Source organism: Sturnira hondurensis, unplaced genomic scaffold, assembly GCF_014824575.4.
Source record: "Sturnira hondurensis isolate 20B ecotype Veracruz unplaced genomic scaffold, ASM1482457v3 Scaffold0022566, whole genome shotgun sequence".
Taxonomy (NCBI): Eukaryota; Metazoa; Chordata; class Mammalia; order Chiroptera; family Phyllostomidae; genus Sturnira; species Sturnira hondurensis.
In genome coordinates, this window is record NW_028095197.1 from 2,147,971 (window position 1) to 2,165,836 (window position 17,866).

The 17,866-nt window shown below is 39.4% G+C and overlaps 1 protein-coding gene and 1 pseudogene across 9 annotated transcripts; both read right to left on the reverse strand.

The window, feature by feature from the left end:
* Nucleotides 1-228: 228 nt before the first annotated feature.
* LOC118979834 (phosphoserine aminotransferase-like) lies at nt 229-1,417 on the reverse strand (annotated as a pseudogene).
* A 4,211-nt stretch (nt 1,418-5,628) lies between these two features.
* On the reverse strand, nt 5,629-17,866 carry HNRNPK (heterogeneous nuclear ribonucleoprotein K). 9 transcript variants are annotated; one of them, XM_037036114.1, is made up of 17 exons: nt 17,740-17,865; nt 15,688-15,763; nt 15,485-15,568; nt 14,947-15,044; nt 14,301-14,357; nt 12,774-12,817; nt 11,824-11,896; nt 11,222-11,293; nt 10,608-10,721; nt 10,161-10,289; nt 9,267-9,574; nt 9,100-9,154; nt 8,703-8,786; nt 8,417-8,432; nt 8,258-8,340; nt 7,707-7,876; nt 5,629-6,928 (listed from the first exon to the last, which is right to left on the reverse strand). In XM_037036114.1, exons 3-17 carry the CDS (start codon nt 15,540-15,542, stop codon nt 6,898-6,900), a joined length of 1,392 nt encoding a protein of 463 aa, XP_036892009.1. In that variant the 5' UTR covers nt 15,543-15,568; nt 15,688-15,763; nt 17,740-17,865; the 3' UTR covers nt 5,629-6,897. The 9 variants fall into 9 exon arrangements, with proteins under 9 accessions (XP_036892009.1, XP_036892002.1, XP_036892003.1 ...); XM_037036107.1 differs by having other exon boundaries at nt 5,629-6,988; XM_037036108.1 differs by lacking the exon at nt 17,740-17,865 and adding an exon at nt 17,383-17,484 and having other exon boundaries at nt 5,629-6,988.

The window sequence follows — 17,866 nt, forward strand, 5'->3', positions numbered from 1 at the left end:
AAGTGTCTGTTCAAAGTCACATCAGTTTGCAGAGCTGTGGATGTTTTGTCGTTGTTCTCTGGAAAAAGAAGAATGTAGAATAAACACGTTCATTCAAGAAAAATACAATGTTTAAGTTTTTGTAGCCATTCCCAAGTTAGTTTAAATTTCACTATACTTTAAAAATACACTATTCAAGGGCAGAGTATATATTGATTAGAATGCATTCATAGCTGATGTATCCTCAAAGAATCTTTCATGAAGCCTACCAGCTTCATGAAACATCTTCTGAACATCTCCAATCCTCTCTGCATTCTACAGAAAGGTCTAGATGCCTCCCTCAGACCCATGCCCTTTCAAAGAGATCATAAGGAATTCAAGAGCTTTACCAAAATGTCGTTTTTTTCCCAAAGCATCATCTTTCTTGGTGTTGCCATTGCATAACGGAATATTCAACTTGCTTCTATTCTGTGGTTCACTGGATACACATAGATTCCTTAAGGCTTATCAATACCATGAATCATTTCAGATTGGATGGAGCTAATCTTCTCCAAGACCACTGCACACCACTGTTCTTAATCCACTCCAGGACCAAGCCCACGGCGTAGATGCTGAAACTCAACGGTATGTTGTACGAGGAGTTGTTACCAGCCTGTACTTTGTACTCCAGGATTGAAGGGTGCTCTTTTGAGGCCAAAGCCCAGCAGGTCATTGCTGATGACCACCACAGTGACCTTGAAGAGCTGCCATTCTTGGACCAGAATGCACTGGAAGAGCAAATATCACACCAAAGTTGGAGATATCCACTGGTTTAGATCGGAAGTTTGAGGACACACTGCAAACAGGCTCTGCTCAGTGTCTGGTCTCCTTGACGCAGTAATTAACAGAGCAGGCATTCTGGTCAAGGTTTCATGAACTTGGATCTGGATATTTCATATAACTCCCAAGTTTAGGATAATGAACAATATTCACAGTCGCAAAGTTCTAGTCACAAAGTTCTTCTGTGACCTTAGCTCACCACGTAGCACATCTTTCTGCTTTCAGACAGTCCAAGTTTCAAGGGGACAGCACTGAACTGGCTTGATCCATCTCTTTGCAGGAGAATTACCTTGTTATTATCTAGAATGGCTAACAATTCCCTGACAAGATTTTCTGTTGTGAATCATCTTAATGAAGCAAATGGCCCATGGTTCATTTCAAGAACAGTGATGCCAAGTTTTTGTAGTCTAATAATTCTTTGTATCTCTAACTACAATGAGTAAGACAGCATGGTGGCCTTCTGCCAAATAAAATTGACTGCGTGGCACCAGCTATCCACAGTTTCCTTGGCAGCGCAAGCAGAATGGACTAAGGGGACCGATGGCCGGGCTGCGCGCTGCTCTCCCCTTTCTCTTATTTCCCATTTGTGGCAATTTTCCCCAGGAGTCGACAACTCCATTATTTCTGTTGCATCATCCAGCCCTTTTGGTGGCTAGTCAGTAAGTCAAACCTCCCGCCTGTGAGGTGTGGCATTTTTTGAAGTCTGAACATGAAGGAAAGCCAGAAACTTGGGCATGTTGCTGTTTGCCTTGCATGTTCGGTGGTAGCTTTGAGACAGAGCCTGGCACTCCCCTGAAAAATGACTGATTTATGTCCCACATGGCATAACTCTGAAGTCCCAAGTGACATTGGCTGACAGCAGTGGCAGCTGAGATGGATCCAGCAGCTGTCACCCATACTTTGTTACTGTCCTCCCTGAAATTAGCAATGCTTCCTCTTCAAGATAAGCCTCTGATTGAAGGGCTGCATATAATAGCAACTGACTAATTTAAGCAAATATAAATTTTTGGAAAGTCACGAAAAAGTTCTCAGGATGGAAAGGAAGGCTGGGTACAAAGGGTTTAGGGGTTCTGATAATAGGAGGAAAGAACCTTTGTCAGCAACCTGCCTTTGACCTCTAGTTGAGGTGTAGTCTGTCTGGTATCTGAGTTCTGGCTCCTGCTCTTCCCATAGTACCACTGAGGACTAAAACTAGTAAAACTTATGGTCTGGTTCCTCAGCACTGAGCCCAGTTCGTTTTCCTTGACTAACTTGATCTAACTTCAGCTTTCACTGGTATTTATAGCCCTTTTTTCTGTTGTATCTCTAGCCCCTGGGTGGGCTGTCTGCCTTATAGCTCCTGTTATGAGGTAACCACCCCATCACCATGGTGACCCCATGGCAAGTCTGTGAGCATTACCTCTTATGCCATATGGGAATCAAAAGGAAATTCTGTGGTGTAGGTGTAATTTCAGTTGCTGTGCCAAAGCATGATATGCCTCAATTTCTCCTGTGCATCACCAGCCCATGTGATCAGAGACTTTGCAGGGCTCCAAATAGAAATGAGGCTTGAGCCTTGCTTCTCTGCCTTTGGCTTCCTACTTATACCTATCTGGAGTTGCTGCTATGATCTCTCGCCCTGCACCAGACTGAACCCGAGGGAGGTTTCAGAGAGGCAAAGCTGGCACTCTGTATGCCAACATTCTTGTCACACCTCTCCTTACTACCAAAATGACTCTGAAAAGCAGCTGTCAAATATGCTTTCCCCTCCCTACCCTAGACTTTTTATTCTAGGTGAACTGGCCCTTCCTTTCCACGAAGCCTGTGCCTTAAGGGTACATTTCAGGATGAAAGGGGAGAGAATGACCAAAAGGAAAATATTCAACAGGATTTTGAAAGGTGTGAGGTTTTGGTGACTATGTCTTTTATTTCCCTCAAAATTATATGTCTGGGGGTTACAGGTCTGACTTCGGGGAAGCAGGGAGAAGTGGGGGGCTGTTAAGAGGACAGAAATCCTTACGGGTTCTAGACCAAAAAAACGAGGTGGAGGCTAGAAAGGTTTCAGGTCATAGGTTAGCTGGTGAATCAGTTTACCTTAAATCAGTTGGTTATGCCTCTTCAGTTGGCAAACAAGGGAACCCAAACCCATGAAACGTTTGCATTTTATATTCAACTCTCCTCAGTAAACTAGCTCCCCCATTTAAAATACGGACAAATGTATTTTATCTGCCCTGACTTTTAATGTTTCAGGTATTCCCTTCCTTCCTCTTCCTCAGGTCAGATTCCTTTCCTGATTGGAAGTGCCAAGGCCTGCACGTTGGGCGAACAATATCTGTGTACACAAACTTTTTCATCTGCTAAGGAGCAGAGGGAAGAGTTTTGGATCAACATACTGATTTTGGGATTTTCTGGGATTTTCCAACTCTTCACAAAGTTGTTCCAGGCAACACTAACATGACTGTGAATGTATATATGTGTATATATACATATCTCACAGTATTATCATTTTTTATTTATTGTGATTATTGGATTATCTTTACCAAATAATTTTGCTTACCACTGCACCCTTAAGCCCTACAACTGTCTCTGTATACTTTAGGAAACTAAATACATGAGTTAATGAAAAGATTAAATACTTGTTCTTACATTATTACATAATCCCTGACAAAAGCGCTTTCCTCCCATTATCAGAAAAACCTAAATAAATCCTTTGCACAGAGCAGACCTTGAAGATCTCCGAAAGGTAGAGATGATAGACCCTTTAACAACTTAAAACTGTTAACTCCAGGAATTTGTTAAAAGTGCAGATTTTGGATGCCTCTGTATATTGATTTATTAGAACTGAGGTATGGGCCAGAAACTTTCCAGTATATATTTAACCAATACTGTTGATTTTGAACATGGCCCTAGAACAGTATTAGTGCTTGAGAAACACTAATACTGCTCTGTAAAAGTTCAGGGTCACCACAAAGACATTGGGACAGTTCCACAGACCAAAATGTTTAATAAACTTTTTTTCATTGATATAATAAATTTTAAAATACAGGCCTCTTTAGCAGTGATCTTTTAAAAAGTATTTTTTACAGATGGGAAGAGTTAAAGAAATGTTGATGTGCAAGATATACATGGACAAGATGACTCTCACACCCCAACTGGGGACCTGGGGTGCAACCTGGGCCTGTGCTGACTAGGAACCTAACTAGCTAGCAACCTTTCCCTTCACAGGACAGTGTTCAATCCACTGGGCCACACCCACCAGGGCTTCAGCAGCAATCTTAAGCAATTCACGATGGAACAGTAGTTCTGTTTGGGTACTAATGTTAAGACATTGTAAGACAAACCACTAAAATGACTTTCAACAAAAATTACTCTAGTTTGGTAACAGTTCACTTTTGTAGACTCAGTGTCTATGTATACCAGCAGTATCTTGGCAATCGAAGATTTAGGCTTTAACTACTCATTCAGTACAATGTTAAGTATTTCCCATTTTAGTCTTACTATGCAGGCCAACTTAAAATTCGGATAAGCAGTGAAGTTCTTCATTCCTGTTAAAATTCAAACCTTGGTGTAACCCAATTTCCAAAGTCTGTTGGCACTTAGGTAGTAACTTCTCAAAAAATTAAACTAAAATCAGTTTTGGAAACTTACATATTCACGTTTAATTTTAAAGCCGCTGCCCTGACCCGTGTGGCTCAGTTGGTTGTCATTCTGCAAGCAAAATGTTCCTGGGAATCAAACCCGGTCAGGGCACATGTCTGGACTGAGTGGATGTCCCAGGTAGGGATGCTGACAAGCACCCCATTTTTCTCCCTTCCCACCTGTAAAAATAAAATCTTTAATATATAAAAACTTAAAAGCCTCAGTGTACGTACTACTCCTCGCAGAATTGGTTCAATATGGCACTAAATGTGAACTCTAAACCTGATGCCAGAACTTTCTCAATTTCCAACTCATGTTCAAATAGCATTTACCTAGGGGCAATGCAAAAGACCTCTGCCTTCCAGCTGTACACCCAACTCATCAATGCCATTCCCCAATTCTTTAGTAGGTCCATGTGTTCAAAGTCTAGTTTGTAAAATGCAAAATCAAAATCTTCACTTAATAGCCCATTGATTTACTTATTTTTTCAATGGCCAATGTAAACTTTGAAAACCAGCATTCTCTCCAGGAATGCTTACAATTTGACTAAATATCATTATTGCTGATTTTTCTCTGGGGAGGGCTCGTTTCAACTTGAGCAGGCTGTACTACCCCAAGCAGTCCCAGCTTACCTATACTTAAAATACTCAAGGAAGAAAGAAGCTAAGTAACACCAGTGTGGCAACTCAGCCTAACTTTACCTTTGGGGAAACCTCATCACAGGTGGTGTTCACTATTTTTTTTTAAGTTATGCCACCCAACATCATGTATTTCACTATCGAGAGAACACTTAACTCCTCTCCTCCAAGAGGGGAGTGTGAACTGAAATACTGATCACCTTAAAAAGCATATTTACCTGTATCATTTGTGTACTCAAGAAAAACGGACCACTTCACATTCTTCTATTATACACAAGTCTTCTTACGCTTAAAAAAACAGACCTATACCCACAAATCCTTTTCTATGTAAATGAGGTCTCATGCCTCCTGGACAATTGGAGGTCAACAGGCAGTATTTTAGGATTTTTTACTTTAATCTAGTTATTCTACAAACTAGTTATTCAAACAAACTAGTTATTCTACACAAAAAAACCCTAAAAAAACAAACAAAAACCTAGACTTTTCATAGGTAATGTGAGAACTTCTTACGCTATTTACCACCCCTGCCAGATTTCATTTATAAATGCTAGAAAAACACTTGACACGAAAAATATATAATTTAAGATTACTGTATTTCCTTACAAGAGGAACGTTTTAACAAATTTTACAGGTGTCAGTCAATCCTTGTTCAAATTGGGCACACATCAATCAAATCTAGCATTATGGGAGTTTTATTTGGAAGAGAACTTAACTATTAATACAAATGCCAAGATACTACACAAAACATCCACAGGAACTTTTTTCAATTTTTTTTGAATTGTTCACAAACATTTCCTACATAACCCAACATACAACAACAAAAAAGGTACATCTTTTTCTTTCAGTTTGCATACAATTGGAAAAACAAGAATATATATTTTACAAAGTTTAACTAATAGACACTAGGCAGGCTGACAGTCGAAGTCTATAGGTGAGAAACTACCTAATAAAAAATAACCAGGATTTATTTAGCATCAGTCACTTCTATGACCAATTATTATTCCGATTAATAAAACTTGCTGCCATCAGGCTTCTGGTATATAGTTATACCATTATTTTTTAGCTCTGCTCCCCACCTTGGTTCTTCACAATTACTAACACAGAAAACTGTTGCAAAGTAGGGGCAAGCATTTGCGAGAAACAAATAAACAAAATCCCCAGCTTATTATAAGCATGAATGTATATGATGGAGTTTCTTCCCAAGCAATAAATGGAGTTTCAAACCATCCAGAAATCACCAGAACTGAATTTGCCAAGATATTTTTACCTAAGTTTAAGCCCAGCAGAGGAGCCGAAAATCAAACTTAGTGTTCAGGTTGAGAACAGGTTGGGGAATTCAGCCATTTGAAAAATGACCATCCAAAAAAAAAAAAAAAAAAAGACAACCAAAAAAAAAATAGGTTCACTAAATTTATTTTAAAAATCATAAAACGTTTCTTACAAAAGAGCGTTACACATTCTGCACACTGCTCTGAATAGATGACAGGGAAATATGGACTACTGTTACTTTTCCTCCCTGTCCCACCCCCCCCCAAATGTTACAGTGACCACAAAGCAAAGTGTTCACAATAATTACATAGGGGGAATTATCCTTTTTAACCACCAACAATGAACAAAAATTAAAATTCACTCACTCTGCTGCTGTTTCAAAATTTCAATGTTAGTTTTTGCACACCCTCCCCCCACCCTGTTTGTAAGGAACTAAAACATTACATCTGGTGAACAGCAAAGATTTCACTACACCTCAAATGCAGAACACCTATGAAGCAGAGGAATGTTGGCTTTTTAAACAGAAGCAGATTAAAAAAAAAAGATGCAGGACTCCTTCAGTTCTTCACTAGTCTTAGAAAAACTTTCCAGAATACTGCTTCACACTATAAAAAAGAAAAAATATCTTGCATTAGAATCCTTCAACATCTGCATACTGCTTCACACTATAAAAGAAAAGAAAAAAAAGTACGAATTAGAATTTTTGTTTGTAACATCTTAATCAACATTAAGACAATTTTCAATGCTAAATTAAAATAAGCATGTCCAGTATAATTAGAAATAAGAATTAAAACATTAGCAGTTACAAATTAGAGCAATGTAAAACTAAAAAAAATTAAAAGATTAATAGTGAACCAGACATTAGTAGAGAAGAATTAAGAAAATGAAATCAAAGTTAATAGTTGGTAGAAAAGACAAGAAATGCCAGTTAGGTGTGAAATGCTGCATTTTACAGCACCAATCATTTGTCCTGTAGAGGCATGGCCTGTGCCATATGGCAGACTGTGATTTGTTGTCGATTTAGTTATCTAAAAACAACAAAATCACTAGTCTTCCACACAGAACTAGACCAACATCCACTGAATCTTCTACATTTTCTACAGGCTCTGTATAATTTATAACAAGTGGTTTTGGCAGCAGTTTTCACCACAGAAATGAGAAGTTTGCTTGGTTAAGGCTTCTTCCAGCAAGATTAGTATTGAATGTCTCCGTTTTTAGTAAGAAAGCAGAAGAAAATTAAAGCAAAGCTATTAGAATGTTTAGAAGTTAGGTCCCCAAAAGGTTGAGACACCATGGCTTCTAAAAAGAAAAACCAATTGAGAAGAAAAGCTTTTTAAAGTTTTAGTATGTGCAAGCTAACATAAAAGGTAAACTTAAACTGACCTGTTCTGCAGCAAATACTGTGCATTCTGTATCTGGTCCTGTGTTCCTGTAATGGTAATGATTCGATCTTCGGACCCTTCTAAAGGCTCATCAATTTTGATCGAAGCTCCTGACTCATGACGAATTTGTTTAATCCTCTGACCACCTTTGCCAATAATAGATCCAGCCAACTGAAAAAATTTTCAGAAACAAATGTTTATGATATACTTGAACAGAAACCATATAACCTGTATTTTAAATGATCTTTACATGAGTATTAATTTTGTATATTACTTATTCTGAATTTTAATGCTAACCAGTCAAGATTTGGATTACAACATTTACATGTCCAGCATTTCCTTAGTAAATGAATCAAGGGTTCAAACAACTCTAACTCCTTTTGACAGTACTGGACATCACTTGACAAATCGTAAAGCAGAGAATGATACTAAGTCCTTAAAAACACAATTTTAATCCTACAATGGAGTAATTTTGCTAAGCCTTTTATTGTAAAAGTTAGGGAACTTGAAATGATGCATTAATGTTCCGTGTAATACAGTAAAGATACTTACATCTTTGGGAATAGTTACTTGTGTAGTAATAATAGGTCCACCAAGGTCACCATATGAGCCACGACCCCCTGCATAGGAATAATCTGATTTAAATAATGAGTATTAAGTTCATTTAGAAAGCATGAAATGATGTTCAATTTCACAAAGGAGAAAACTTACCATATCCAGAGCCACCCTAAAAATGGAAAGGAAAAAAAAAATTACTTTAAGACTATTCTTCAGATACTTTAATATGCCTAAAACCCCTCAGTTTAGGAAACCAAAGTCCTCCCGTATCTTCCCTAGTTAAGTACACATTCAGAATACAATCCTTAGGGCAAAAAAACACTCAGATATACAGCATTTAAAGAAACAAAAATATTAACATGGGGAAAAGAATACACTGGTGAATACACAAAAATCTTAATTATTACTGATATGAATACAAACAACCATGATACTCAACCTGTGGTTCATAAGCCATCTGCCACTCTGAAGGGCTCCACGTATCTATTGCAGAGTCCCAAGTCTCATCAGCACTGAAGCCAACCTGTTAAGAGACGAACTATTAACATGAACCTGGCACTATATTTTTGTCATAGAACTGTTTTTATATGCCCAATTTACTAAAATATATAAACCGGCAACAATTACAACACATTTTGAGGAATAACAGTGTCTTAATAATTAAGTCTTAATAATAATTAGTCTAGCAAACAACCAAAATGATGTAATCTATATAAGTAGTACATTTTTAAGACAAGCTTGTCAATTAAGTTTCTGGGAACAAAATGTTAACTACACCTCATTTTACGATCCCTTATGCCCTCAACTATACATTGATAATAAATGAAAATTCTTACCATGCCATCATAACGGTCTCCAGGCCTTCCTCTTCTGTCATAGGCCATTAGATCTCTGCAAAAATAGTATTGGTTGTAATGCCACACCCATCAAATAAAAATCTACCCTACCAACCTCGCTAAAGTGCAGCCTCCTGTATATTAATATGTAGATGAAAAAAACTTACCCTCCTCTAGGTGGTGGTGGTGGAGGAAGAGGAAGATTCCGCGCCCTGCTACCACCCCGGCCACCTCTACCAGGAGGGGGTGGAGGAGGTCCTCGCCGAGGGCTCATATCATCGTAATCTCTTCTAGATGGAGGCATCGGACGCCCACCCCGACCAGGAGGCATTCTGTCAAAACCACCTCTTCCCCGCATGGGAAATCCCACAGGACGTCCACGGCGGTCATCGAACATCATTGTAAAGCCACCATAATCATAGGTTTCATCGTAAAAGTTGGGATCGTAAGGCTGTGCACGTCCTTTGATGGGAGACTGAAACAAAAACACAATAAGCTGCATTACAGACCAAAGAAAAACAGCCTTGTTTCATCATCAACCACTTTTTTTTAAAACAAATATCGAAAGTTCCCTCCTCCTAACAAGCACCTCAGACAGAACGAGAAAATAGGCAAAGATACAGCAGGAAGGAAAGGACAGGGGAGCAACATGTGGGTCCAAACAAAAAGTGAGCATAACTGCTTGTGAGGGGGAAAATTAGCAGCGTACTATTTTTATCCTCATCTTAGGCATTTTACAAACACCTTTTACACTTTACAGTGGAGTGTATAAAGTAGTAACCATTCTGAGGGATTAAGGATAACCATCTTTGGTGAGCCTATAACTCATACTGAGGCTATAATTTGGGAACCTGTGCAATGTAGTACTATAGAAACTTCCTTTGAAGGACTAAAGGCTATAAAAACCTCATTAGCAATCAAAGGATCATTCTTATACTTTCCCAATTATTTCTAAATTAGAGTGATAAGACAGGTGATAAAGAATTGCTAGGGAAAAATTGCTGAAAGTACTTTCGACATCTATGTGTTTCATGAAGTGGAATGTAATATTCCAAAGGTACCTCTGATATGAGATCAAGGATGATCTTTATGCACTCTACAACCCTATCAGGTTTTCCTCCAATAAGCACAACTCTGTCAGTGGAATGAGGACAGCATTCCTGGAAAAGCTTGATAGTTGTCTGAGTGTTCTGCAGTTAAAAAAAAAAAAAAGCATTAATAATCAAAAGGAAAGAAGTGCACTAACAAAGCTAGGAAAGCTGGGAAGGTTCAGAAACACAATTACCTTAAGTAAACCTGCCCACCCCCAATCCTGTTAGAACTCCAGGACTTTTCATCAGCATAAAAATTTTTGGCAAAATAACGTGAGCCAGGCCTTGTGGTGTTTTGATAGCAAACTAAGAAGTGACGAGGAACTCAGAAGGGTGAGAGAAGCCCACTGAACCAAGTCTATGTGAAAAACTATTTTCTAGTAATGTTAACAGCAGAAAATAAAATGGTGCCTTTACCTCTCTAAGTTCTTTGATTTTAGCACCTTTGACCCCAATAATTCCTCCTGCCAGACTCTGATGAATCAACAGTCTCAATTCGCAGTCAAAGTCGCTTCCTTTATAGTGTTGGTACTGCAGAGGGAGAGTTGTAAAATTTTAGTTCCAAATTAAAGATCCCCCAAATATTGCACACTTATCTGCTATAAGCGAAACATACTGTTGCAGTGAGCAACCTGAATTTTTATTTCAATAACTTTACCAGTTATGTGCTTATTATCCTCAATAGCCAGGCCCAAAAAGGACATTCTGCACCACCTTAAAAAACTATTTTATTTTCAGGTCCTGCAACACCATACCCACACTGCAGCCATTTAGCATGTCGCTGTTACCACAATATTATTATTAACATTCAAATAACACCATAATATAAATGACTGCAAAGCACTTTGCAAATGTAGTTAATTCCCACTGCAGCATGGAGCAGGGTCAACAGTGAGTTGTAAGACCATTCATTTATCATGTTTTCAAGCCTTTTTCTATAGAGACGGGAAAAGCACACCATGTTTAAAATAAAATTGATCCTATGGGCCAGGCTCCATACTTCAGTGGGGTTCAATGGCACTATGACATACATTTAAGCATTCCACAGCATCAGATTCGAGCGGGAGCTGGCTGGTTGCAGTGGGTGATGGCAACTGCAGGCCCTGAAAGTAGAAAAATAAGAGTAATAGGTTAAGTGTCTAGTGTGATCAGGCTATTGTCGCATATATTGGTAAAGCTACTACAACACATTTCACATCTACATCATTAAATAACAAGAAACTACTAATCTACACTAAAAACATACAATGCTTTTCTCTTACATTCTTAATAATTACACAATTAAAATATCCTCAAACTTTTCAAATGCAATCTTTTCCCACATATTCCTACAACCAATTAAAACAAAACCAAAAACCTCTATAAAACTAAAACCCATAAAATCTATGCTAAACCCATAAAAGTACACAATCACAAATAGTTCCTATTTACTCCAGAGGCCAGATTGCATTTTAAAACAAATTGTGATCACAGTAACCCCGCGTTCTATGGAGCAGGTCGTAAAATGCTGCTGCTACAAACTATTTTACCCACTGTCTCTTCACCACCCCCATTATGCCCCAATAAAACATACTTTAAGCACCCTCCCCATCAATTGGCAAATATATAAAAAATTAAAAAAAAAAGAGCCTACCTCTTCCAAGGTAGGGATGATTTTCTTCAGAATTTCTCCAATTGTTTCAATATCAGCACTGATACTCAATATGCTGTCAAACATCACAAATACCAGATAGTACAAAAAAGATGGAAAAGAAAAATGAGTTTTGTGTTTATCACTAGTCATACAAACTTTTTACAGAGAAGTAACACACAATTTTTTAATACTCCCCATTTAAAGTAGCCTATGTATAGATTTAACACATGCATTTTTGTTTTATGCCCAATACAGACATGGTAACAGTATTAGGAGACTTGCAGAGAGACAGAGAGAATGGGCTCTTGGAAGGGCTCAGATTAAGTGGGCAATAAATTGACCAGAACTGAAGCAGAGTTGAATATTTATGTTCCCCGCCACCACTAAGTTAATCAAGGATACCCTTGCCGTTATATGGGTAAAACTGGCACACCTTCTCTTAGGCAAAGTGGGGGAATATGCAAGTGGTGAACATTGTATTTGGAGTAAGGTTATGGATACCAGTTAGAAATTAGATCACTAATGGGCTCTGCAAGAAAACAAATACAAATGCAAGACAAAACAAAGACAATACAAATGAGAAGTGAAGGAAAGTGAACCAGAGTTAGCATTTCATCAGAAAAAATTATGAACAGGCAATGTTGGGAAGCAAGGTGGGCCACAAAGACAGAGCGAGAGACTATTTTGGTAACAATTTGATTTACAATGCAGCATATATGCAACACTTGAAGCTGTGCTCCTTCCATCGAAATAAAATTAGTGGATCGTTTGGGTGGGCAACTCACGGTAAAAGTTCAGTGACAAAAAGACTTAATGGGGAAAATAAGACAGAAACTTGAAAAACAATACACCGTCTAAAGGGGATACTATTTAATTATATAAAAGGCAGGTAATAAAATACATTTCTCTCTTTCTAATCAGGCAGTGAGGCATAAACTGTTGGGACATACCGCTCGGGGCCACTGCTGTCTGGGACTGAAACACTGGCATTGTACTGCATTGGTCATTGGCGTTCGTGGATGTTGGCATTGGGCATGGGCATTCAATCAGAAGTTGTCAAGTATGGTACCCGTTTGGCAACGAGCACATTTTTGGGCATAGCCAACCAGGGTTTTCACATGGGCGTTCAGGGGCGGATGGGCCAACGTCATGGTGGGCAACGCAGGGGTAAGTCGATCCAGTACATGGGCAACGGAGATATATGGCCAAAAAAACAAGGAGAGGGAAAAGGGGGAAAAGCAATAAATTTTAATTTAATACAAACTATACTCATACTCTCAATTAATGAAACAAGTTTAAGTTGCTCTGAAGACTAACACAATAATGGACTTCTCTATATCTGACTGTGGCTTAACATTTAAGGACCTTAAATGATGGTACTAGCTATTTAAAAAAAAAACAAAACCAAAAAAAAAAAAAAAAAAACAAACGATGTTTCAGTAGCAGGCTGGCTCATGAGGGTAGACACAAAACCTGTCATGACTCAGTTTACTGAAGCTCTTGAGGAAACGGGGAAATAAATAACCCAGATAGCTATATGGAACATCTGGATTGAGAGGAGAGAGGTTTATAAAAGACAAAACAAAAATTCCCACATAACCAAAAACCCTAAAAAGACTAGTTGGTTTCCTGGAGGTTTAAAACATATCCCTAGATCCTAATAGGCAAGTTTGCAAAATTTTAAACAAATTTCCAGGTTCAGTTTACAGTAATCAAGAGGAACACACAAAGATCTGCGACCAAGAGAGAAATGAAATACTACCAAATAAGTATTTAACACAAGGTTATTATTTGCCTCAATTTCAGCAAGAAAAACATTAAGAGCGTGTTCACTATGAGAAAAAATTTAAAAGGAATTTAGGTGTAGCCAAGCCCTATAAATATGTGCACTTCTGGTGATACCAACATTTAGTGTGTCTAATCACAAGAGTCAACCCACTATAAAATACGAAGACTCAAACAAATCACTGGCATTGACAAAAGGCTTCCCAATCTTAAAGATTAAGTGCCTATTCTCTTCTTCACCCATATTTAAATCATGCAAGCTTAACATTAATTTGTTTGTGTTCCATGTGCAAGCTGTTAAAGAACAGATGGACGATTAAAAAAAGGAAATAAAAATTTGAGTTTAATCAGCCACCTGCAATGGTTTTCAGTAACACTATAATTGATTCACACGCGGGAAATGGTGCAATTAAGGGTTTTTACACTGTCGTTATTGTTATTTCTAATTAAGATGTTATCTTGCTTGAAGTGAATAATTTGGTGGAAAGTTATTAGGAAAGTGAAGAGGTTTAATATAGATTCCCCCCACCCAACACAAACTGTTAAACCAGGAATGGCAACCTTGAAATTATCTATGCAATCAATGATTACAAATGGCTGGTAGCTAGACTATTAAATGATTTCTATGATGCAAGTCCTTAAATTTCTACAAACTGAAGATGCTCATGTAGTTTAAACTCTTTAATACTTACGTCTGTACGCAGAGCCTTAATATTCTTGCCTCCTTTTCCAATCACTGCCCCCGCATTCTGGAGAAGATAAAAATGAGTTAATTTTCTCCACTCCTTTATTGTGCTCTCAAACTTTAACCAAAAACCAACCTCCCATCCTTTTTCTGTTATAGAGCTGGTAATTTATTTGGGGATATCAGAATCAAGTTAAAAAGTAAAAACCAAGTATCTAATGTGCTTTTTTGGTTCTAATAACCAAAGACAGAGCTTTGGAATATTCAGAACATAAGAATACACTGAATATAAAACTTAAACACTTATTATTTGTACAGTACCCATCTATACAACAAGTAACTTAATAAGTTACTTCCACATTGTGACCTGGTATTACTAAGTAAATGGACATTTTCTAGTAAATTTACATTGTAATCAAAATCCATTTATGCTGTAAGAATCACCTACACCCTTCTCCTCGTATTTCATTTTAATTGTTAGCCAAAATATAAAAACCAAACCAAACCACCCCCCAAGCCTCCAAGTCTCACACATCTTTTAAATTTTTCAATCTTTAAGCCTTTGAAGGCTTACCAGGGGGCCTAACCAGAAGTTATCTTAATTTCTACTTGAATAAGAGCCACTTCCAAATTTTCAAGGGTAAAATTAATACCTTGCTCTGAAGCAGAATGCGCAATTCAACCATCTCATCAGTGTTTCTGGACCTTTTAAAAGCTTGTTCCTCTTCCATGTCTTCTGCAGGGCGTTTACCTAGAAATTAACAGTTCAAATTTCAAAGAAAGCACCAGCACCTTTAAAAAAGGGTATCTTTAATTGTATTTAAATTTTAATGTAATTAACAGGTTAAATTAGAGAAAGCAACTATATTCTGTTTGAAGAGATTTGTTGCTAATTGCCAAGTTAGTTTTAAAAAAGCCCTAAAGGCATTCATAGTCTTGGACGTTTAAATATGAATCAAAGCATGCTCCCTCTTTCATAACATTTTCTAAACATGAGATAGTGATAAAATACCTCAAATAATCAGAAACTTCAAAATGCAAGAAAAAGCTTTTTGTATTGGTTTTGTCTTATTAGTTACCTACCTATGCAAGGGTTACTTTTAAGTTCATAAATACAAGCCGAGAATTAACTCACAGCAATTTCCAACCACATGAACAGTCATTAACAACAAAACAGAAATGTCCTCTTACCAAATTCACCATTGGTTTCAGTGTTGGGGAAGGTTTCCTCTGGCTGTTCAGTTTCCATTTTCTTGGATTATATTGAACACCAATCTGTTTAAAAACAAACAAACAAACAAAAAGGCTAATACATCCGACTTACTGGAAAATAAGCTGAGCATATTGCTAAAGATTAAAAAAAGCAAAGAAACAACTCTGCTTCTAGAACGTACCAATTATATATATCCTTGCAGAGAAGAACTGAAGTGTTCTGGGCGGGACCAACTGACACCCTAGAGCTGCAGTAGCCTAAAAAACCAACATAAATCAGTTTTGCCTTTGGGGTGCTAATTACTGGATACTAACAAACACTGATTTGAACACAACAAACTAAAGAGCTAGTTCTAAAACTTGTTTCTTTATTTTAGGGTCTTAAAAACCTCAAATGATTGCCTTAAAAACCCAAAACAACCCTATCAATTTTTTGGGTAAAGAACACAAGCCATCTAGTCCCACCACAGAAGCTAGTTATTTTATACGATAAATAAAAGACCAAAGGTACAACCACCCATGAACCTCAATTCCCTGCCCCCAAGTTTTAACTTATACAAAAACACGAACTATTTTTACATTAAAATTTAAATTGTTTGGGGGTGTCTTTCTATTGGGACTTGAAATGTTGTTTTCTAAAACCTCGAAAGTTTCCAAATATAAAGGCAAATTCAAATTCAAGCCATGTTCAACAGTCAAATCAATCTGCTAAAGGAGTAAATCTCAGAACCTCATTTAAGAGCGAACCCAAACTGCCAGTAGTATTCGATTATTCAAGAATTAATGGAACCCTTGAAACTAACAAGATATTTTACACTAGGTTAAAAAAAGGCATAACCTAACCTTTACAACCAAAATGGTCATAGGACTGCGAAGAGTCCCTCTCAGTACTGGCAGAAAGTGACGGCATGTAGCCCCTGGTTTAAAAAAAAAAAAAAGTGGAAGCAATAGCCAGAGAGCCTAGCGCTTCAAAAAATAAAGGGGGGGGGCAACATTTGTATCTTCCATTCTTCCTTGAAGTTTGTCGTAAATCACTTTTCCAACGACTAACTGAAACACTCTCCTTCAAGCCCATCGCTCAAATACTGAGATGTGGCAGAATACCTGGATAAAGGAATCTACAGACAAACAGGAGGGTCTGTTTGTAAGAACAAAACGTTGCCGCGGTCCTATCACCATTCCCCAGAACGCAAAATTCGCTAAGTACGCGCGCGACCAGCCGAGGCAACATGCATTCCCCTCCCCCACGCGCGACACCAGAATCCGCCAGAGCCGAGCAACTCGAGTTGAAAAAGTCACCGGCGAGAGCAGAAGCGCCGCTACACTCCTGGATCCGACAGGAAATGGCGGCCCGTGTAATGGCGACTACGTGCTACTAGGCGGAGCCGGGAGCCCGGGAGCCGACCCCCTCCCCCACCCACCACGCGGTCTCGAGATCTCATCCCCCCGCACCCTCCCCCCTCTGCGAGGGAGACAAAGCAACGGAGAGGGCCCCGACCGTTCGACCTCTCCAGCTCCAAGCCCCGGCCGGGTCAGCGAAAGTGAGGCGGGACCCACACAATAGACGGCGTCCTCTACCGCCCTGGGGTCCGGCTCGCAGGCCTCCCACCACCTCTCCCCCCAAAAACCTAGTCTCCAAGACTGAAAACTACAGTTCATCCAACAGGCACATGCCTCGCAATGTCCCAGAGCCTCTAGTACCACAACGAGGACTGCGGATTACGCTCAGGGAAATGGCGGAGGTGGGGGGAGGGGAACCGGGCAACGTTCCCTCGCTGAGAATCAGCCAACCAAGCAGCCCTCAAACGCCTCCCTCAAGTGACAAAATTCGTCTCCGACTCTCACTCTCGCGCCGTTTGCCTAGCCCCGCTCCTCACCGCGCGAGGCCGCCGTCCCTATACCGCCGCGCCACCTCAACCGGTCACAGATACGGAACGAGCCCACGGCCCCGCCGCTCTCCCCCGCCTCCCGCGCTCTGCTACCCCGCCGTCGTACCCGATTGGCTGCAGGGGCTAAAGCCGTGGCGCCAGGGCTCAGCAATTGGTCTAAAGCCGCTTCAATCAAGGTGCCGGAGGAGGCGACACCCCGCCTCCCGCCGGCGCCTCCCTTTAGGCTGCGAGGCCGCTGAAGGCCGGAGAAAAAACAGACTTAGAAAAAGTCAACGAAGCCTTTAGGGAGGCCAATCTCTTCCCTGCGTCCGTAATACCAAAGTCCCAATAACCCCAATTACCTACAGGCCGTAAACAAGCGGAACGTAAGCAAGACGTCGAGGTTGGTGCAGCCGAGAAACAGAAGATAATGGCGTCCGCAGCACTTTCGCCTGGAGCGCCCTCCTCCTCTCCTGTTCGCGCATTCACTAGT